The sequence below is a fragment of the Macaca nemestrina genome, chromosome 19 (assembly GCF_043159975.1).
Source record: "Macaca nemestrina isolate mMacNem1 chromosome 19, mMacNem.hap1, whole genome shotgun sequence".
Classification (NCBI taxonomy): domain Eukaryota; kingdom Metazoa; phylum Chordata; class Mammalia; order Primates; family Cercopithecidae; genus Macaca; species Macaca nemestrina.
This window is the reverse complement of record NC_092143.1, coordinates 22,031,629-22,055,279: the sequence shown is the minus strand read 5'-3', so window position 1 is coordinate 22,055,279 and position 23,651 is coordinate 22,031,629. Positions and strand designations below refer to the sequence as shown.

At 47.0% G+C, this 23,651-nt stretch overlaps 1 protein-coding gene across 6 annotated transcripts in view; it reads right to left on the bottom strand.

Annotated features, from left to right (window-relative positions):
• Positions 1-23,651, bottom strand: part of LOC105477061 (alpha kinase 2) — a 144,457-nt gene that overhangs the window by 5,258 nt on the left and 115,548 nt on the right. For 3 of the 6 annotated variants that reach the window (XM_071085258.1, XM_011733398.3, XM_011733399.2), the window contains 2 exons: positions 17,417-17,634; positions 11,790-11,838 (listed from right to left, as the gene is read on the bottom strand). In XM_071085258.1, coding sequence (XP_070941359.1) covers positions 11,790-11,838; positions 17,417-17,634 — 267 coding nt within the window. Of the gene's footprint in view, positions 1-3,882; positions 4,715-11,789; positions 11,839-17,416; positions 17,635-23,651 lie in introns of those variants that run through there. The other 3 variants (XM_011733400.3, XM_011733402.3, XM_011733401.3) reach the window with 3 other exon arrangements.

The following is a 23,651-nucleotide window of genomic DNA, read 5'->3' as shown; positions in this document are numbered from 1 at the left end:
CTGTTCCTGGGCAGGGTGAGGCCAGAGAGCCAAGGCAGCCCTGCACCGTCTTGGAGACACTTTCTCAGCCCTTAGCTACCTTCAAGCTCCAGCTGTAGTGGGCTCTCTCCACACCAAGAGAAGACATCTGTCCAACCTCCTCCCTACATCTTCTTGAGAACCAGACACCCCTCTCAGAGTTAGGGGTGCGTGTGCCCATCTTCTCTCCACAGATTATGATCTCTCTCAGGACACTGCCTTATGCCTGGAACTCCTGTCCAGGGGAGGCTTTTCAATAAATGTTGAGGGAACAAATAAATGGGGACCAGCCCCATCCTCAGCACTACCTAGTCCTGGTCCTACTCTTGTCTCCACATCACATTTCTGAACATCTCTTTCTCTAATTTTCGGCCCTCACCTTGGCCTGTCAGACAATGTTGAACTTCCCTTTCCCTAGCTTTCTCAGGTGCAGATTTTTTTTTTTGCTACCTAGCATTTACAGAAATTACAGATCTTCCTCCTTTCTCAATTTGGTCTCTGTCTCAGCCAGGATGTTGGGCTGCTGCTTTGACCCATTGTTCTCACAAACTGACAGCCATCACCAAGGCCATTGCCCTTGCCCAAGAAGAAAAATAGGGCAACACCCTTTGTGTTCTTAGACTGATTATTCCAGATTCATTCAAAGGACATGAATTCAATGACATCAAGCTCTCCTCTACCCAAGCAATGGGAAATGGAGGTTTCCCTGCCTGTGACCCACCTTGCATGTGACATGTGCCACCCGCTGCCTCGAGGATTGAATCTGGAGCTGCAGGACATCTCTCCAACAGGATCACCATTGCAGAAACTCACTATCCTTTTCATGTTGGATAGATGTAGGGGGTTGAGTAGCATCCTTGCCCACCCCATCCCCAAAGTCATGTCCTTCCCAGAACCTCAGAATGTGACCTTATTTGGAAATCACGTCATTACAGATGGAATTTCTTAAATGAGGTCACACTGGAGCAGGGGAGGCCCTCAATCCACTGTTACTGGTATCATAAGAAGATGACAAAAGACAGAGACACACAGGGGGAATACCATGTGATGCTGGAGACAGAGGTTAGAGAGATGCGTCTATCAGCCAAGGAACTCCAAGGATTGCCAGCAAACCCGGAAGCCAGGGGAGGGGCATGGAACAGACCCTCCCTCAGATCCTGCAGAAGGAGCCAACCCTGCCAGCAACTTGATTTCAGTCTTCCAGCCCCCGGAACTGTGAGACAATCCATTTCTGTCATCGGAAGCTCTTGGTTCATGGTCATTTGTTATGGCAGCCCTAGGAATCTAACACAATGGAATAAAGAATCTTGTATTTGAGATCTTTTTCAAATATTTTCATTTTAAAAAAATCTTAACTTTATTGAATTTTACTAAATGGGTCTTTTTATCCTTAACCTCTAATTAGTATAATTTTTTCGCCTGTCACTTGGATGTGAATCTATCCATCGGATGTGAATCTATCCATCTGCTCTCACAATCTCCAGAATTGGAACACTAAATTTATTCCACTCAACAGCATTGTAATCCCAGCACTTTGGGAGGCTGAATCAGGAGGATCGCTGGAGCCCAGGAGTGCAAGACCAGCCTGGGCAACATAGTGAGACCCTATCTCTACAAAACAAAAACCAAATATGAACAGCATTCAGTATAGTCTTTTCTCAACTATATACCCCCCTGGATGAGAGTGGTCCCTACGAATGACCTCAAGACCCTATTAAAATGCTGATTTGGATTCAGTAGGTCTAGAGTGGGGTGGAAGGTTCTGGCATTTCTACCAGGCTCTGGGGGGTATTGATGTCACTGGTCCAGGGACCCCCTCTCCTTTGAGCAACAAGGAGATAAACTACTCAAAGTGTTCAGTGATCTACACTCATCCCTATTTGACTTTGGAAATGTCTTTAAACTGGAACACAAGTATATCTTATGTTTATGAAGTTAGTGTCAAACAACCTGACAAAGTCACACTGAAACATCCCACCTGGGGAGGAGCTATGGAGGCTGTTTCTACAGTCCTGCCCTCACTCAACAAGGATTTATTCAAGATTTGCTATGTGTTAGAAACTGTGCCAGGCTGATGTCTTGCTTGAAAACAATTTCTCTCTCCTCTCATCCTAATAATGAATGGTATAGCCTTTCAGACTCACACAGAAATCACCAACTGATAGCAGCAGGGTGACTGCCCTCTCTCCGGGATCTGCTCACAACCCTGCTAGACAATGTATTGGCTCCAAAAACACCTGGAGAGCAGGGGTGGAGGAAAGTCACAGAAACTTCCAGCCCTGGCTGAGTTGGAGAAACCAAAGTTCTTGGCTGGCTTAATAAAGGAAATGAAGACAGGCAAGGCAAACCTACTGAGAAGTTTTCCTGCACTTTGGTAACCCATTAGATGCCAACCAGAAGCTGCGTTGAACACCTTGAGTTTGAGATCTTTTCTGAAGAAAATTTTCATGCAGAGGGAATGGCTACGACGACAAGGAATTCGAGGTCAGGATGGGGGTGAAGAATTGAAACAAAGCCCTGGTCTGATGTGTGATGCGTGTGTGTAAAATAAAGCCAGGCTGGACTTAGGCTCTGCTAGAACAGACTGTCACCTGTGTGGAAAGGGAGGGACACTGGGGAGCTGTTTCCACCTGGAAACAGCAAGAGATTCCTAAAGTGCCACTCATACCCCTCATTTTTCATGTGTACTCATTGATTTCTTCACTGATCAGGCAGCAGCTGTGTGCCAAACACTGTAGGGGAACTAAAAAGGATTAATTAATAAGCAGAGTGGCACTTTCCCAAAAGCGGCCATCTTGGAGCAAGCTGTCACATCTCAGCGGGAGGAAGTTCTGTGGAAACCCGGAGGGTGCCATTTTCACACTCCTGAGCAGATTCCTACAAGATTTCCTAGATCAAAGACAGCTTGGGGTTTATCTGGAAGAGGGAACAGCATAGTAAGGTTCAGGGGCACGTTCTGAGCAAGAGCAGGCGTTCTGAGGGGAGATGCTGTCAGAGGATATGTGAAAAGGTTTCAAAGCCATGCTGTGCCATTTCTCCTGTGACATGCTGGTTTCCAAAATACGTTCTCATGAGCAACAGTCCCACAGGAGTCTTTGAAATTCTGTGGTGTAAATGCTGTGAGAAATGCTATATGATATCTCTCCTAGGTTTGGTATGGGAGGTAGCTCACGCCTGTCATCCCAGCACTTTGAGAGGCCAAGACGAGAGGACTGTTTGAACTCAGCAGTTTGAGACTAGCCTGGGCAACATAGTGAGACCCCACCCCTACAAAAAAATTTTTTTTAATAGCTGGGTGTGGTGGTGCTTGCCTACAGTTCCAGCTACTTGGGAGGATGAGGCAGGAGGATCACATGAGCCCAGGAGTTCCAGGCAGCAGTGAGCCGTGATCAGGACTCCACACTCCAGCATGGACAATAGAGAAAGACCCTGTCTCAAAATAATCGTAATAATAATAATATCTTTCCTTGTCCCTAGGACATTCAAAATACACATCAGCTCTTTAAAGACTCTATGAAGTCTCACACTAAAGAAGCCTCCTGGCCGGGCATGATGGCTCATGTCTGTAATCCCAGCACTTTGGGAGGTCGAGGCTGGTGGATCATGAGGTCAGGATATTGAGACCATCCTGGCCCCATCTCTACTAAAAATACAAAAATTAGCTGGGCGTGGTGCTGTGTGCCTGTAGTCTTAGCTACTCAGGAGGCTGAGGCAGGAGAATGGCTTGAACCCGGGAGGCAGAGGTTGTAGTGAGCCAAGATCGTGCCATTGCACTCCAGCCTGAGTGACAGAATGAGACTCCATCTCAAAAAAAAAAAAGAAAAAGAAAAAGAAAAAAAGGAAACCCCCTAAACTTATTCAACCCAGGGTTTCCCAAAATTGCTTGACAACAGAAATCTTGTTTCACATAATTACTTTGAAAAGCACTTTAAAAATTCATGGAGTTTTTGAGGGTGGGGCTGTGGTAGCATAACCAGATCTGTGTTTTCTAGAGAAGTTGTCCCCTGAGGATGTCTACAAGGTGACCTTCTCTTGGGGCAGGTGACCTTCAGCAACTGATCTCAACAAAATGCCATCTCAGCCACCACTGCCCCTCCCTGGGCCAGTCAGGGGAGCCTCCAGGCAATTCTCCCCTGCTTTCCACCTTGTCCAGGTGAGTGCAGGTCAGATCATGTCATGGCCAAGCAACTGCTTGGATGGCCCCATCTCCCTCTGAACAAAGTCTAGCCCCTCCCCTTGTTTCCCGGCACTCTCTGCCCTTCTTGCCCAGTGCTATGGCTGCTCCCTCAGTCCTCAGTTGAAGCCACAGTCCCAGCTACCCCAACAGAAACCAAGTCCTGGCCCTATCTTCCCTCATCGCCTCCCTGGCTGGAAAAAAACAAAAAGAAGAATTCAAAAAGTTCCCTCCTTCTGCAGAAAAATGAGAGGGAGAGGAGGACAGAAGTGCCCCACCTTCAATGAGTCTGGTCTCTGTGTCAGATGGCAACATATTCTAGAATCCCTGTACATTTGCATTTCACTTTTGATGGCACCCTCAACCAGGAGGTTCTGTGAGACAGGAGTCCCGAAGAAGAGAGCTCAGAGAGGAGCCCAGGGGAGGGGGAGAAGCACTCATCTACTATGCGTCCGTTTTTTGAGGTCACGTGAGTCCCATCTCCATGAATATGCAGGAAGCACACAGTCCATTCCTTAGTATCTGAAATGCAAACTGGAGTTGAAGACAAAGAACCCAGGAGGGGGCGTTGTAGGTAGACATTCACCAAATAAGCAACCTGAGATTCACCCACTGTCCTAAGCCCCAGAGCTCTGATTCCCAAAGGACTGTGCTGGTTTTTATCTGCAAACGGGAGTGAAACCACCTTTGCAGAAATTATAACTCAGAAAATTGTGACAGTGAAAGAGATCTGACCTAACCAACTCCTTCTTGCTTCTAACCTCCAAGCTGTCCTTGTTCTTTCCTGGGCAGAGGCCAAACTAACTTTGGGAGGAACTTAGTTTATAGTTTAACTTTGAAACAAAGACCATAACAGCCCTTTCCCAAAACAAATCCCCTTCTTGCTTGGGAACTAGACTACCTTTGCAGGACTAACAAATTAGCCACAAGATTAGAAATTACGGTTTAAGAGTCATGCAGCTGGAGGCTACAAGGTTCTAAACCTCCCCAGTTGCTCCTAAGGATGACATCACCATTGTAAAATCTAAGCTTGGAGCTTGAGATGTTTTTCAGACCCTGCCCTTGATGCATCAACTGGCGCCTGCCAGATCAATAAACTGGCTCATGTAGTCATGTGGCCCCCACCCGGGAACTGACTCAGTGCAAGATGACAGCTTCGACTCCCTACGATTTCATCTCCGACCTGACCAATCAGCACTACCCCTACTTCCTGACTGCCAACCCCCAAATTTTCAGGGAGACTGATTTGAGTAATAATAAAACTCCAGTCTCCCATACACCTGGCTCTACGTGAATTAAACTCTTTCTGTGTTGCAATTCCCATCTTGATAAATCGGCCATGTCCTGTCTAGGCATACAGGCAAGGAGAACCCGGAGAGCAGTTACAGGAGCCTCTGCAGGGCCACAGGGCAGGCAGTTGAGGTGAGGGAGAAGTGCGCCAGCATTCCCACTAGGTACAGGCTGTTCGAGAATTCATGATTCGGAGGAGCAGCTGGGCTGACGCCCTGGGTGGAGGTGAGGGTGGGGAGAGGCAAAGCCATATTTCCAGCGTGCTCCAAGTTGCACAGTGAGGGCTGCAGGGTCTTCCATATTGACAAGCTCTAAATCCTCACGAGGGATGCCCACCACTCTGGAACATCACTCCGCAGTTCGTTCCTCACTCTTTTCCCACAGGCTCCTTTCCCTCTGCCTTCAATCAGGCAGGGTCTCTTTAGACACACACACACACACACACACACACACACACACACACAGAGGCAGATACACAAAGACACACACAGACACAGATATACACAGAGACACACACGTACACACACACAAAGGCAGACACACAAAGACACGCACACAGACACATATACGCACACACACACATTCCCCACACCTCCTTTTCTAGCTACCTTCTAGACTTTTCCTTGTCTTTTGTGGACAAACTTGTTTAGTTGCTGGCATCTTAGCAGCACATTCCCTCTCTGATCTGTCACCAGGCTCCCACCTGGTGACACCGCATTCGCTTAGACGTTCCTGAAGGCAGTGATAACTTTTTTCTTGTCTATTCTGGTCTTCACCCTGTCCTGTCCGCTCAGGCTCTGTCGCCCCTGACCCTCTCGGCCATCCCTGCACCTGCCTCGTGCCTCTGTCTCCCTCCTACTGGCCACCAGTCTGTCTTGCAGGGGTGATCTCGAATCTACCAGGCTTCTCTAGACGTCCTCTCTGTTCAGACTCATCTCTGAAGCTGGATGACAAGCAATGCAGCATCTGTCCCTGAGTCCTCAGGTCCTGGGAATGGACTGGGCAGGGGGACAACTAGGGAATAGGGTCAGGAGTGGGAGGAACCCGTGGCTCCCAATTCCAGACACTTCAACAGAACTGTCCTTTGTAAGACTTCTGGGCAGAGGCCAGGAGACTGCTGTGCTAGTCCCTCCATGGAGGGGGCGTGTCCTGGCTGGCTCTGTTGGGCCTGAGAGACTCCCCTACACACTGAGAGCACTGCTTATAGTAGGATCTGCCTTGCCAACAACTGCAAAAATCACCACTATTCCCTTCAGACTTCCCTTCAGCCTCCAGACTTCCTTAATGGCAAAGACTGGCCACATAAATCAGCCAGCAGGCCAGTCGGTCCTACTACAGAATAGCCTGACCCGATGAAGATGGGATGCAGGCGGGCTTCCAGGACAGGTGACCATGGGGCACGCGGGGAGAAGAGCTATCTGGGGCATAAAATTGCCTTTCTCAAGCCGACAGGCCTGTGAGACTGGTCTGCTGATGCCTGGCATTGGGGACTCGGCTGAAATGTTTGGTGTTCTACAGTGACAAGGCCCTGCTATGACATACTTAAAAGGCATCAGGAATTCTGTTCCAATGTCCCTTTGTTTCCTCTCCTGGCAGACTCATGCATTGCTTTAAATACTCTGCCTAGAGTCACCACTCATGCACATAAGCCTATTCTTGGGGCGTGTTTCTTTGGATTAGATTGTTTCTTCCCACGTCCAGGTTTGTTTTGGCTCTTCCTCTCCAGGTATGGCGGTGTCTCAGTCTTGCGACCGGGCAAAGCATCCCAGGTGGCTGCCGTCCCCTCCACCTGCTTGTGGGCATTGAGGGCAGAGCCTTTCTTTTGGAACTCAGCTTGACCGAGTGTGGGAGTCTATTTTGATCTTTTCTCCTTTTCATGGCCAGGATCAGAGCTAGGCACGCAGACGCCAGTGGAGCCTGCTTTCTCAAGGCAGCTCTCCTCCTGCTACGTGAACGAATCATCCAGGCTTCTGTTCAGGGTCTCGGGAATTTGGCTTCCATGTCAGGGACGCCTGACACATGACACTCATCCTTAAGTCTCATCGTTCCTTCTTCCAAGGGTGGAAAGATGCAAGGCTGGCTGGCAGCCGCTCTGAGGGGTGCCCTTTATGGTTGTCCATATTAATCTTATTTTGGTCCAATGCTTACTGCCAGGGACGAAATCTGCTAATGGTACTTTTCTTTGTTGTATTTCAATCTGGCAACCGGAAACTGGCTTTTTAGGGGAGACTACAAAGGGCAAAGTATTGGTTCTGGTGTCCTCTGGTGGTTGAACTGCAATCTCGTCGCCTGCCCCAGGAACTCCCCCACTGGCTGGAGAGAAGCACGAGTTTGCAGGTCGGCTCCGCTGCCTGGGTGGCTTTAGATCGGTCTGGAGTTGGTTAGGTTACGTTTCCAAATCTCCAGTTATAAAATTAGGCATTTTTTCCTTGTGTAATTTCCAATCAGAAATTTGTTCAATGGTCCAGTTAGTATCTTGGTCTGTCTAGAAAATGGATTACTAGATGTCAAGACAATCTTACTCGCCATACTTTGTAACCTGAAATTTTTGTACCCAACATTTGCCAAAAGATTGAGGTGGCTGAGGTACAGGGGATGTGCTTCCAGACATATGTATATCTCTGGCTCCCAAGAGAAATACGACATACTCCTGTTGTAAGGAACATACAACGAAGTAAAGTTGAATTAAAATGAGTAAATCATGACAATTCTCTATTTTATTTGATGAGATTAAGACTAATTACTCCTGAAATAGGACCATAACCTTTGACTTCATTGAACAAGAGAGCAAAACAGGTTGCATGACTGGGGTGTCAGCAGCCAAATATGTGGTCCTGATTGAGACATATGGGAATTTTTTTTTAATGACACACAGAGCACTGCTTCTTATGATGGTGCTATTCCTCCAGCTGAGCCATGCCAGGTACCAGCCCCCTCATAGAACTTGCGACTGTCCCTTTGCATCATGAATGAACTAAGCTCATGCACAGTTGCTTGCTAAGAATCAAGAGAACTTCCTCAATCAACCCTTATTCTTCCATCTTCTCTCCTGCTCTCTGCAGTCTGTGATGCTCGCCTTCCTTTCTTCCCCCGGCTCATTTGCCTCCCACCTGGACTTTCCTGTCTGCAAAGTGCCGTTGAACTTGAGCCCTTTCCAAGTCTGTTCTCATGATTTAGCTCCCTTTTGCAGCTTTGACATTCACTGGAGAACTTTTTCAATTGTGCCTCGGCCTCCCAGCATTGAGGATCTGCCCTTCACTTTGGGGTGCTGACTTCAAGCAGGAAAGATTTCTTGACTCCTGCCTATAAGCAGGCTGCCCCATGCCCCATGCCTCCTCACCTGTGAAGTGAGGAGGTCGGACTTGATCACTGGTTTCCACTCCAGAGGGGTTCCCAGGAGGTCTCTCAACCACCCCTTATGCTCTGTTTGGAGAAGTTTTCCCTTTTCATCAGTTTTTCAAACTGTGATTCTAAGATATATTTATTTTGGGGGGAAAAAACTGTGTCTTAAAAGGTAAAGCTTAAAGAAAAGTTTTTTAAAAACAAAGGAAAAGAAGATCTAATATCCTTGCCAAAGCTCTCAAACACTTCAGAATCTCCTCCTCTCCCAGCTCCTGCTCCCTGGCCTCTCCTTGGGTGGGAAGGCAATAAGTAAGTAATACTTTATAGACAGCATTCTGTACTGGGCTCCAGCCATCAGCGCTTCTAATGGGTCTTGGGCAGCTATCCCAGGCCAGATAAGTCATATTAAAGCTGAGAACAAAACCAAAGGATTGGATTTCTTTTTCAATCAGGAGAAAAAAATATATACCATTTGAAGCTCCCAGTTGGTCTGGGTTCCTGGAAGCTGTTGACTTGCTTTTAAAAGATGTCTTAAATAATCACAACCATCTTCATTTTTGAAACTTCTTGGGCAGGTTTCTTTGTTTTGGTAGAGAGCTGTTCTAAATAACAGCATGAAATTTGCCTACTCTAGTGTCAGGCTAAGACATGAGGAGGGAAGGGAAACTAATATTTATCTAGCTCACTTCCAGTTTCAGGGGCTAGGTGTAGATTAACTGGTGGAATACCGAGGGCAAGCCGGAGTGTCCCGATGCTGTACATCACTGCCTTTAAGAACTTAGTCACATGCCCACAGTCACACAGCTGGTATGACGAGAAGCCAGGATTCAAACTAGGGCTGACTGATGCTTGCATCTGTAAGGTTCTGCAGAGCACATGGAGCCTGGAAAGGAAGTCTCCATTTGGAAAATCCTTCTGGGGTCCAGAAGCCTCCATAAATAGGGCACCATATAATTTATCTTCTAAATGGGTACACTTGTTCAGGATAAATGCTAAAGTGTATGGGATGTGAGGACCTCAGGCATAAAATGGTACCATCATGGGGAGACTGGGATAGACGTTCATCCCCCTCATCAGGTAGGCTAGGCACATTCCTATGATGCCGAGAAGCAAGGCTACTTACTATCAGGAGAAACAGAAGCAGCAGCATCACAGTATGAACTGGGTCTCGCTCTAAATCCCTCGCTTCTTCCTCCCCACTTCATCATAACCCCTCCTAACGCGCTCTCTTCACAAGCCCAAGGACACGCCCAATTCCCTGAAGTGTATGCCAGCCAGGTCTCCGGTGAGCATGGGGGAGAAGCCTGGAGACAATTCCAACATAAAACTTCATCATCACTGAGCCACCGTAGGGAAAAGGTCCAAACCGCATCCTGGTTCTAAAACCCAACTGGAAGCTTTGTGCAATCAGCAAGAACTTCATGAATCAGACTTACTGACCTGGAGGTTAAAAGAAAGAGCGATCCCCTTCCTACTTTTTCAGATCCCTCTACTTCTCTCTGTCCTTTAATGAAGCTGAAAATTAGCATATTTGTTGGATCGTGGCTGACACTGATGGTCTGAAGTAACCAGAAAGATCCCATGGATAAGTTGTTCTCAGCCTTGGGAAAGTAAGCTGGATTCATCCCACCACTTTATTCTCTGTGTTTCTGATGCTTTGACATCTTGGGCCTTACTGGCCCTGGAGAGACTCTACTCCTCTCAGGGCTGCATATTCCTAGAGATAGTAAATGATCACCTTCCAGAGAGCCTTTCATACATATGCAAACCAACAATCCAGAACCACACTCCTAATACGTCCTCTGTGGACTCTCATACTGGGGCCACTATCCAACTGCCCTAATCACCCCAGTGCGGGTACCAGACACTAGGGCCAGCCCTATGTCCCAGAGACTGCTGGAAATGTCAAATTAGCCAATCCCAGACCTGTTTATCCTCCCTCACCTATTCCTTCCTGAATAAACCATAATATTTTTGCCTGTGTTTTCCCCTCACTTCCTCTACCTCCCAACTGGCCCTGGTGCTTCCCAGCATGGCGCCTGGTGGTGTGGTGCCCCCTCTTGGGAGCTGTGAGTAACAAACTAGCTTTTCAATGGCAACTGTCTCCTGATCTGTTGACCTTACGATACCTCATACTAATAAAACCTACATTTTGAAATGGAAGCCATCCCTTCCAAAAGTCATGAGCACTCTTTTCCTCCCCCTTACAGACGGTCTCAGTACATAGGAAGAGCAGGAGCGGGCAAAGGCGACGGCGGTTCCAACACGGAATTGCATCTTCACCAAGAACCACAAATGGCTGGCTTTCTCCTCAGTGGCAGTCAGGTAAAGAAGTGGGAAGGGGCAGCTTGTTAAAAAGACGCCCTAGTAAAATGTGATCATAGCATCATCTTCTGTGTGTGCCTCACACTAAGCAAAGCACCACTCTATATTAGAAAAATAAAGCCATCATCAGAAACAGGTAACTAATCACAGCTCTGCCAGAGACGTTGCCTCCTATGATTATCATCATGGGGGTCTGTGAGCTGCCTAAAGTCCTTTTTGGGGAAAAATTAATTTGAAATATACAAATTGAATTCACTGCATTCAATTGCAAAAACATATTTTTCAAAGAAGCTTTTAATAGTGCAGATATTAAATGTAAAAGAATGGAATATTCCAGTTAAAAGGCATCCAAATAATGCCAGCATTTTCTCCCCATGGTACTCCTATTGGTTATTAATCTTGAAATGTGTCTGCGAGAGTTCTCATTTGTTTCAAAGTTAAGAAACAAACGTGCTCCCCTGTGACAACAAAGTCCATAAATATTTTATATAAGTGAGAGAAATGAATTCATCCCAAGAACATTTGTCATCTGCAGTTAGGTCAAGAAATTCACTTTGCCCACCTCAGCCTGACAGTGTCTGCCTGGAAGGTGTCCTTAGCCCAGTGTTAAATGATGCACACTCTATTTTTTCCTACTCACCCTTTAGCCAGCGTTGCTATGCCAACGTCAGTTAGCTTCATTCCTACACCTACAGGAAGAGAAAACAAAGGTGGGAGTTTATGTTACTCAGGGTCCCTCAGAAAGAATGACAGCTCCTCCTCCTTCCCCTTCCTGCACAAACACCTGAGGCCTCTTTCAAATACGCATCCAGCTTTAGGCAGGGACCATGGGGAAGGCAGCAGTTAGCGGGACTCAAGTCTTATGTGAGCAGACAACCCAAGCCATCTCAGCTCCAGAAATGAAGTCCTCTGCCTGCCTGGCCCACCCACCCCATGACAAGGAGGGAGCTGGCCACTCTGAAAAAATCTGAGGCCCAGTGCTTGCCCCGTAAGCTCTCTCCCCAGAAATACTCTGACTTCGGCTTAGGTCTGGCTCCCCATTCTTCAATGAAAGTGGAAACCCTTACATGGTGGAAAGAAGAGTAGGCATGGCCTGGGATGGTCAATGCCAATAGCAAGAGGGTTTGACATGGTTTGGCCATGTCCCCACCCAAATCTCATCTTGAATGTAGCTCCCACAATTCCCAAGTGTGGTGAGAGGGACCCGGTGGGAGATAAATGAGTCATGGGGTGGTTTCCCCTATACTGTTCTCATGGTAGTGAATAAGTCTCAGGAGATCTGATGATTTCATAAGGGGCTTCCTCTTTTCCCTTGGCTCTCATTGTGTCTCTGGCCTGCCGCAGTGTAAGACGTGCTTTCCGCCTTCCACCATGATCGTGAGGCCTCCCCAGCCATGTGGAACTATCAGTCCATTAACCTCTTTTTCTTTATAAATTACCCAGTCTTGGGTATGTCTTTATCAGCAGTGTGAAAATGAACTAACACAGGGCTCAAGGGGCATGTGTTTAGTTGAAAGTCAAACTTCAGATGTGTGATTTCTCATTTCCATAAAGATCGTTTTTCAATCCAGGACTGAAAGTTTTCTGGGTGGTCAGTGTTAGGCCCCGGGAAACAATCTTGAATTCTATGTAGACGCTGAACCAATGGCCTGGGGAAGCAGACATTTGGAACACGTGGTTCTTGGACTCATCCTAACTGCTACCTACTAAACCATGGTGGGGGTAGGTGGGGGATACCAAAACCAAAACAACAGAACAGCTACCTGAGCTTCCCACTCTGGTTCAGCAAAGAGCAACAGGCACCCATCGCAAGCATATGGAAGCCTTTTCTCATCTGCCTTTCCAGCAGGAGGGGTAGGGAGGGTAGCTCGGCAGCCAGGGAGGCAAAGGGAATAGACCATTCCACTGTTTTCCACCGTGAGGAACGACAAGAGCTGCCATCCCCTTCTGTAGTGGAGAGCGCCACCCTCTCTCACTCTACCCGCAGTCTCAGCCTGCATCCTGAACCTCTCCCAGGTCTAGTGGAAAGTAAAGCACTTCCCTGATGCCCAGAGTGTGGATTCCCTCTTGGCCTTTCCAGAATCTCCACGCCCTGACCATGTACCAATTCCACTCCTGTCTCCCTAGGGTGAGGCTATGGGCACTTGCTCCAATGCAGTGGACCTCTGCCAGGACCTTACCCATGCAATCTAGTGATGACATTTTATCCCAGGGCCCACAGTGCCACCCCACCAGTGCGTCTGCACCTGCTAGATGCCTGGGTCCTGCCTCCCGTGCTCTTGTCCCTGCGTCTTGGGCCCCATGGGCCAGGCTGTGAGCACTGGCATTCCCCACCTCCAGCAAGTGACTTGCCCATGGAGGGCCCTGGCAGCCTAGAAACCAGTTTGGGCTGTGGAAAGGAAAGAAACTCAGCATCCCGCTAAAGCCAACCATGAGGATCAGATCTGCTGGCCACCTACTCCATGGTTCTGCACCCATGTGGAGTGCTGCTTCTGAGGCCCAGGAAAAGACAGCTAAAGAGTTAATGCTCTGATTCAGCGGTATCCGCTGGGAGCATGGCAAAAACACAGGACACGTTGGGATTCAGGCTGGTTAGTCAGACAGAAGCCATGAGGCCTGCTTTTCTGCAGTGCACCTGTGAGCTACATTAGACACGGCACTTTGGGAGAACCAGTGACCATTTTAAAAGTCTCTTTTGCAGTTGGTCACTAATTCATCTCATTCTTTCAAAGCTGCTAATAACTCAAACATATGTAGAAATGGTTCACATAGCTTCTATTACAGGGACTATGCTTTGAAAAAAAAAAAACCCCACCAAATTGCAAAAGCTCTCACTGGACATCTTATTTCATGGAAAATTGTATTTTAAAATTACAGTTCTAAGCCACAAGGAAATCCAATTTGAAAAAGTCATTTGGCAAAAGGTCTTTGAACTTGGAGAGTTGCTTTCCCTTGTTTCCCACAATTACCAGCTGTCACTTACAGTTTAGAAAGACAGAATATAATTTTTAAAAGAAAACTTCCCTCTCTCAGTTTAATAATTTGCCTGCAATTCTGTCAAGGTTATTAAGAACCTCTAGAGGCTAAAGTTAAATCCTAGTGTGCAGCTATCAAGCTGAGTTGGAGATAACAGTAATCTACAGGTTGTTTCTAATAGAAGAAAGGAAATGAACAGCCTTAGAAGTTCATTCTCCAGAATTCGAGGTCTTGAGTGTTTTGGGTGACAGCTTGTTAGAAAACCTGGTAGTCTCACCAGTATGCAGGTCTCAGGTCCAAATCACAGGCTCATCTTTTACCCCGCAAACCTGGCACAATCTTCTAAACAAGCAAATACAGCCAGGAGGAGTTAACTTTTAAAAGTCCAAAAAGGTGGTGATAGAATTTGAGTTTAATTCTAATTCCAATGTCTCTGTAAAATTATAAAAAGTGGAGTTGCCTTAGAGAATAGATGTGCTGTCTCATGCCACAATGACAATGACAGTAAAAATATTTTTTGTCCGTCAATAGAGAGTAAATAAACACCATTACTTAACACCACACCACCATGTTAAACCACGCACATCATTTACAGAGAGATGTGATATTCCATTACTGTTGTTTACTAGTACCTGGAAGTAAAACTAACTGTTCACGAAGCCCTGGGTGCTGCTTTTCAACGGAAGAGCTATATTTAATACAAAATTAATTCCCAAGGAGAAAAGATGGGGGACAGCAGCAATTGCACAGCCAGAGTCTAAATAGAACAAACAGCTGTCTGTTAAGACCATATATTTTGTGTGTGTGTGTGTGTGGCAGCAGTCTCTTCAAAGAGCGAAGTCTGACTTAAATTTGCAGATTGGCTTCATCTGCAAGGCAGTAATGTTGCATTTCCCAGCTGGCCTGCAAGGAGTCCTTCCAAGGGCTTAGGAGGAAGAGCAGTACACATACCAGAGCCTTCTTACATCAGGAGAGACTTGGAAAGGTCTGGAAGTAAATATCTTGCAAATTTGCTAAATTGTTATTTGTGGAAAGAACTTGGAATTCAGAGTCAGAAAATGCGGGTTGGAGTCTTGGACCCCTCTACTTACTAGCTGAGTGACAGCAGACAATTAAATCACGGTCTCCAGGCCTCAGTTTTCTCATCTGTAAAATGGGGATCATAATATCTTCTCTGCAGGGTTATTATGAAGATTAAGTAAAAATAGTAGAAAAAAATGAATAGATACAAAAACTGATGAAATCCAAGTAAAGTTTTTAGTGTAGTTGATTATATTCTGCCAGTGTCCATCTCTTGGTTTTGATAATATACTATACTTATGTGAGATGTCACCATTAGGTGAAGCTGGGTGAAGCGTACATGTGAACCACTCCATATATTTTTGCAAATTCTTGCTAGTCTATAATTATTTCAAACTAAAGGCTGGGGCACAGTGGCCCTGTAATCCTAGCACTTTGGGAGGCCGAGGCAGGAAGATCACCTGAGTCCAGGAGTTCAAGACCAGCCTGAGCAACAAAGTGAAACCCCATCTCCCCCCACACACCCCCCCCACACACACGAAAGAATTAGCCAGGTGTGATGGCACACTCCTGTGGTCCCAGCTACATGGCAGGATGAGGCAGGAGGATCACTTGAGTCCAGGAGATTGAGGCTGCAGTGAGCTGTGTTTGCACCACCGCACTCCAGCCTGGGTGACAGAGTGACACGCTGTCTCAAACAAATTTTAAAAAATGAGTTAAAAAAATAGGAACCATTTATTATGTGGCAATGCTGCAATTAGTGGTCTACTATCTCATTTAATTCTCAGAACAACCCTGTGTGGAGGTTACTGAAGCAGGGAGAAAGGTAATTTGCTCACAGGCTACCAGGTTGGAAGTGGCAGTGCAGGGAACAGAACCCCAAGGTGGTCTTGCTCTTCAACACCATGTAATAGCTAGAGCTTGAGATCCTCATCTGGGACAATGTTTGACATTTGGTAGACAGACAATAATACAGTTCAGATTTTCTTAATAGCAAACGGAAATAGGGAAACTCTTGCGGCGGAAGCTGCTGGTGCCTTACCTATTGCCCTCACCCTAACCACTTCTGTGCACCTGGCTCCACTTCTCAGTGCCACACCAGCATTTCTCTGCCTAAGAACTTTCTCTGATCATGTTTTTTATCCAGCTTAGCTTGCCCGTGTAGGCAGGTGACAGGTGCAGGGGAAGTAATGCCCCCACCCAGAGCAGCCGCCAGCTGGTGATCCTGGTAGCTGGTGCATACACACCCCGGCTCCCTCACTGAGAAGTGTGCTCTGCAGGGCTCCCCGCAGAAGTCAGCTCCAGCACCCATGGCAGTCACTGGCTAGTAATAACATACTCCACCAGCCTCCTTTCCTTCCCCAGTTGCACTTCCCTACTCCTCTATTGGCGTTTCCTGGGATCCCCTCTCAAATAAGCCATTTGCACATGAGTACTTGTCTCAGGTCTGTCTTAGGGGAAGCCTAATGATGACATCTCCATTCCACAGAAGAAATGGTATTCCTAAACAGTTGTGTATATATTGAAAACATGCTATACATTCAGCAGAGGAGCTTAAAATCTAAAGCATTCTAAAGACTCTTTTGTCTATTGAGAATGGAATACTACATTTTAATTTATCTTATGGTAGATCTGGATTTGGGTATATATTGCTGAGTCTAGGCCTATTGAGGATATAACAGTAAAGCCACTCTCTGGTTACCTGTTGTAATGGGAAGGCATTATTGGAATGAATTATTAAAATGAAATGAACTCTAGGCACAGTGGCTCATGCCTGTAATCCCAACACTTTTGGAGGCCAGTGTGGGAGGATCGCTAGAGCCCAGTAGTTTGAGACCAGCTGGGAAACTGTCCAGGACCCTGTCTCTGCAAAAAAAAATTTTTTTAATTAGCCAAGTGTGGTGGAATGCATGTGCAGTCTCAGCTACTCTAGAGGCTGAGGCAGGAAGAATACTTGAGCCCAGGAGTTCAAAGCTGCAGTAAGCTATGATCGTGCCACTGTACTCTAGCCTCGGTGACAGAGTGAGACCCTGACCCCCGCCCCAAAATTTTTTTAAATAAAAATAAAATGAAATGGCCATCTGGCTGGTCATTTCAGGCTCTGTTATCGAATCTCATTTCTGATGAGGCATCAGTAACACCTTCTGCAGGCAAAGGTGTTTAAAGGTACTCAGCAGGCCTATCCTTCCTCTCCTTCCCCTCCCTCTCCACCCACAGGAACGTCTCTGGCCCACAGCATCCCTGGAGCCCAGGCTAAGCTGCTCTCCTCACCCTGCATGTCCGTCACCAGGAGGCAGCCACTTGTTTTCTGGTACACCCAGTGCTGGAAGGTGCAACACTTCTGACCAGCTTCTGATTCTCTTCTCAAGAAGTTTATTTCTTTCCCATCCCTGATGGAATACTTCACAAATTCTCCAATCAGCTCCTCCTCCACTGTAGCATACGGGATATTGTTCTCAGGCCGATGGATAAGAAAAATAGGAATGATCCTGGCAGGGAAGAGAACACAGGTGCACATCGAGGTCTCCACTGGGAAGAGAGGCTCCTGCGGCATTCGTCCTTTGCCTGGAGCAGCAGGGAGTGTAGAATTTGTCCCCAACTCTGCTAGGTTTAGACTACAAATCCATCCAATGACTTTTTAATGGGTAAGATATGTTTCTGTGTTTTATTTGTTGTTATAAATTCCTCCTTGGGAGGGGGGTTAATTGCTCATGTAGAAATGAATGTCTTCATTGTAGTCATATCTTAATGACCCATCAATCAATGACTGTAATCTATCTATCAATTCATCCATTCATCTACTCATGCACCCATCCATTTGTCCATCCATTCATCCTTCATTCTACTCACCCTCCTCTTCCCCTCCCTCCATCCGTTCCTTCATTCCATCTATCCTTCCTTCCTTTCATCCATCCAATCCATCCATCCATCCATCCATCCATCCATCCACCCACCCACCCACTGATCCTTCTTTCCTCTCATTCAGTCAACCAATATTTATTCAGTGGCCTGTATGTGTCAGATGCTCTTCCAGATGCTATTCCTCAAAACAGCAGTAAAGAAAACAGAGGCTGTGTTCTCGGGGCTCTCACCTTTAAATGAAGGAGACTGACAATAATCGAGTAAATGCATGGTGCTAAGTGCTAAGTGGGAAAACCCAGCAGTGAAGAGGAGACAGAGGCATGCAGTGGAGTGGGGCAGCTGTCTTATGTAGGGATGTCAGAGCAGCCCTTGTTCATGGATAAAGAACAGTTGAGCAGAGGCCTATAGGAAGTGAGGGGAGCCATGAGGACATCGACGGTAGAACATTCCAGGTCGAAGGCACCCCGAGGAGAAATGCTTAGGGCAGGAGCACTCCTGGTGTGCGGCAGGAGTGCAGGGAGCCAGGGAGATTGGCAGAAGTTGGGGGAGGCAGAGGGGACAGGAAATCAGGCCTTGGGGGACCTCGGAGGCCATTTGGAAAACTTTTCCCTTTGTACTGAGTTGGATGAGAAGCCACTGGAGGATTTGGGGCAAGGGAGGGACACGACGAGATTTCTGCATGACAAAGATCACTGCTTCTCTGTGGAGAATAGGCCAGGGGTGGGGCAGGGAGACTGGGGCCAGGTAATGATGTCCAGGGAGCTGGAGAGGTGATCAGATATGGGATAGAGTTTCCAGCATTATCCATTTGCTGTCACATCATCCTACATGATGATTTCCTACCTGTCCCTCTCTCTTAAAAGCACCTACACCTCCTCCCCCAACCGCACTCTCATCTTCCTGTTTCAGTGTGAAAACTGAAGGTTTGGGAGAACCTCTAAGTGCTGCCATGAGCACGTCCATATTCTCACCTCCCGGTCTGTGCCCACGCACTGCGCCCTCTTTCTACACGATGCGCCATCTCTGCTCCATCCTGAACCATCTCCTTTACAGGTGCCCTGGTCCCCACCCCTCTCAAATCCTCCAGGTATTGCTACAGCAGTTTTCCCTCTTTCTCATCCATCAATATTCCCTCTACAGAATCATTTCCAAAAGCCTAGCAGCACTCTGTGATAACTACACAGCATGGTGACCCTACAACCCACCCCAACTACTGACTCACATTTGACATCGAAACTCACATCCGCTGTAGACTCGCTGTCTCCAGTCCCTCCCCTCCCATTCTCTCTTGAACATCTGAAAGAGGCTTTCCCTCAAAAGAAGCCTCTGTCAAGGACAGCATGACCATCATGCTGCTAAGTCCAGTGCTCTCTTCTCGGCACCTACCCCTTTTGCTCTCAGCAGCTCTGGGCACAGTGGATCTCTCACTTCTTTCTGATACGCCTTTCCCTGACTTCCTCATGGCTTTTCTCTGCTTCACTGGCTACCTCTTCTCTGTCTCCTTTGCGAGTTCCTCATCCTCTCGTCAATCTTTAGACTCTGGAAGGCTCTGGAACAACTCTTTTCTCACAATCCCTAGCAACTTCCTTGCTTTAAATACCATTCAGATGCCGATGATTTCCACATTTATGTCCCCAGTCCAGCCCTGTCCCTGAGTTCCCTGCCCACCATCTCCACGTGATGTCTCATGGGCATCTCAAATTTAACATGGCATTGGGCACACATGGCCATAAAGATGGCAACAATAGACACCGGGGATTCCAAAAGAGGGGAGGGAGGGTGGAGGGTAAGGTTGAAAAACTACCTATTGAGTGCCATGTTCACTATTTGGGTGATGGGTTTAGTTAAAGCCCAAACCTCAGCATCACACAATACAGCCACGTTAACATGCCTGCACATAGACCCCATGAATCTAAAAAAAAAAAAAAAGAAAGGAAAAATAAAGAAAAATAAAAGGCACCCACAATAAAAACATTTAAATGATATTTTAAAAATTACCATGGCAGAAACTGAAGAGCTCATTTGCCCCCACTCCCCACATCTGCCTCTTCTCAGTGACTGGCAGCTTGTGAAAACAGAAACAATCAATTCGTTCAATAAACATCTACTGAATAGCTGCGTCAGAATCCCAAAGACTCACCAGGAGGGCAGAGGTGACTAAGACACAGTCCCTACCTTCCAGGGGCAGCCGTAGGGGAAGGTGCACGGAGAAGCAAACCCCAGCACATAGTAAATGTTCCTGGTTCAAAATAAGTGTTTGGCAAAATATGAATGAATGAATGAATGCTTATATATGTATATATAATATTTCTATATGTTTCTCAATTTCAGCGCTATTGACATCTGGGCAGATAGTTCTCCGTGGGGGTGGCAGGAGGCCGTCCTGTGCGAGCAGCCTGTTTAGCAGCCTCCCTGGCTTCTACTTGCCAGATGCCAGTAGTCCTTCCCGGATCCTGACCATCAAAAGTGTCTCCACAACCATCACTGTCCCCTGGGGGTTATGAACCACTGACAGAGAATCTGATCTTACAAATTTGTAAGTAGCCAAAGAAGCGATCGCCTAGTTTAACGTTGATAACGTAGATACCACTTTCAAGGGCTTAAAATAGAAACACTGATGGCAGGCCATAGAGGCAAGAGGAAAACGTGAGATGCTGACTTTCGCTGCTCATTAATTTTTTTTAATTACAAAATGCTTGTCAAATGAGTAAATGAACAAATATACCGTGTCTCATGTAGGCCCCTAACTATATGTTTAACGAATCAGAAAATCAACTTTTGGGAGGGACCAAGTGACCAGAGAGAAATGGCGACAGGGCAGCTATAACAGAGACCTATGCATGCAAAGATGTGACCAGCTGCCCTGGGGTGGGGATGGAGCAAAACCCCACAAAGAGCCCTTAAATGAAAATGCCTCAAAAATGGCATGGGCTTTGAATCAGGATCTTTAAACGTAATTGTGTAGAATAATCCCATCTAACATAGTGGCCACACACAACGTCAGGAAAAGTTGTGGGGGCAGCAGAGATGGGTGAGCTCCTCTGCTGCCCATGTGGTTCCTTTCTCCCTTGAACGGCGCTAGTGAAGACCTGGTCACTTCTCTCTCAGAGGGAACGTGGGCCTCTAGACCCCGTCTCCCAGTGGAATGAACATGTAAGTCTTGCCCCTCACAATAGGAAGGAAAGCTTGAGCTGGGACCTCCGGTTCTGTGATTGCCACTCAGGAAACCACCTTTGCAAAGACTATAACCGTGAGAAAATTATGACAGTGAAAATGATCTAACTGATTCCATTTTCCCTTTAATCTTCAAGCTGCCCTTGTTCATTCCTGGGCAGAGGCCAAAGTAACTTTGGGAGGAATTTAGTTTATAGTTTAGCAAGCAAAGATGGTAACAGCCCCTCTCCAAAACAAACCGCCTCCTTGCTTGGGGACCAGACCGCCTTTGTAAAACCAACAACTTAGCCACAAGATTAGAAATTATGGCTCAGGTGTCATGCAGCCAGAGGCCACAATATTCCTAACCTCCCCAGTTGCTCCCATAAATAACATTACTAGTGTAAATCCTAAGACTGGTGTTTGAGGTATTTTTTAGACCCTGTATTCTGGTGGATCAGCTGGCACCACCCAGATTGGTCAACTGGCTCATCTGGTCTTGTGGCCTTCACCCAGGAATGGACTCAATGCAAGAGGACAACTTAGTATCCCTGATTCCATCCCTGACCCAACTCCAATCTCTATTTCCTAGCCCCCGGAATTCCAAACTCTCAAACAAACAAACAAACAAACCCTAGCCTCCAAATTTCCAGGGAGTTTGATTTGAGTAGTAATAAGACTCCAGTCTCCCATTTAGCCAGTTCTGTCAGAGGCATGTGAACCAGACCAACTCCATCTTGAATAGGGGCTGGGTAAAATAAGGCTGAAACCTATTGGGCTGCATTCTCAGATAGTTAAGGCATTCTAAGTCACAGGATGAGATAGGAGATTGGCACAGGATACAGGTCATAAAGACCTTGCTGATAAAACAAGCTGCAGTAAAGAAGCCGGCTAAATCTCACCCAAACCAAGATGGATATGAGAATGACTTCTGGCCTTCCTCACTGCCACACTCCCACCAGCGCCATGACAGTTTACAAATGCCATGGCAATGTCAGGAAGTTGCCCTATATGGCCTAAAAAGGGGAGGCATGAATAATCCACCCCTTGTTTAGCATATCATCAAGAAATAACCATAAAAATGGGCAACCAGCAGCCCTTGGGGCTACTCTGTCTATGGAGTAGCCATTCTTTTATTCTTCTACTTTCTTGATAAACAGGCTTTCAATATACTCTGTGGACTTGCCCTGTATTATTTCTTGCATGAGATCCAAGAATCCTCTCTTGGAGTCTGGATTGGGACCCCTTTCCGGTAACAGTTCTATGTATAATAAACTCTTTTTTGCGATTTCCCCATCTTGATAAGTCAGCTCTGTCTGGGCAGTGGGCAAGGTGAACCCATCCAGCGGTTACACGCACACACCAGCTGGGGCACAGGTCCCGCCCTGCCCACTTGCTCTTGCCTCCGTGCAAGCTGGGAGTGTTCTCCCAGAGCAATGCCCTGCGCTTCTCCACCCAGGCTGTGCCCTTCTCCCAGGAAGTAAGCTGAAGGCTCCACGTGGTTATTAACTTGAGCCAAAGGTGGTTGGAAAAACATTACTTTTTATTAAAACAAATATAGTCATAGAGGAAGGAGGACACAACACTCAATAGAATTTAAAAGCTATAAAATATTACATTTCAAAGAAATTACACCTGCGGGCCAGCTGCTTGGACGAAGCCTCCAGACCCTTTGACGGGCACACAGGTATCCTCCTCTGCCATTTAGGAGCATTTCCTGGAAACTGAGAATCCCCCTCACTTCACGAAGAGGACACAGAGGCTTGCTCAGCAGCAGAATTTGAGTCAGAACCGTGTCCTTCTGGAACCCCAGCCCTGGACACAAGGCAGTAAGCCCCTCTAATAGCAGCGTACCCTGATTACTGTCGTGCCAGAGTCATTTGAGGCATTCTTTCTAATTTTAAGATAGAACCTCTTTGTGTCTTGTTAAAGAAATTTCAAATTTCAGCCAGATGGGAGTGGGCACATTAGGGCAGTGAACCTTCCCCACAGCCCTGAAATCAGTGCAGCCGCCAAGCCAGCCTCTGTCGTGCTTTGTCACTTCTGCAAGATGCAGGGCACCCTGGTTCCCTCCTGAGGACCGACCCCCTGTGGCTACTGACCCTTCTGCCAACAGAAGGGTTCATGGTTTGCTTGGGCTCTTATTAATTCTGCATCCCTGGTGGGGGGGGGGGGAAAAAACAGAAACAAGGGCTGGGCATTATTCAGGGTCTTAATTAGGCCTGGCCTCTGCCCAGCAGGATTCCATTTGCATAGACAATGTGACTCCATTGATATTCATGAATTCAAAAACAGAAGCTGCCCAAATGAGGAGTGTTTTCTCTCCAAGATCTCACGTGCTCCATTAAAATAGGCTTCTCCAGGCCCGCTTCATTGCCTGGAAATAAACACGGGGGTGGCCCCTGGGGGGGTCGGTCTAGGGGGCTGTGGTAATGGGGGCGGGGGACGGGACTCCTGGCCCTCTCTCTAGATGTGCAGGCTTTCAGAGAAG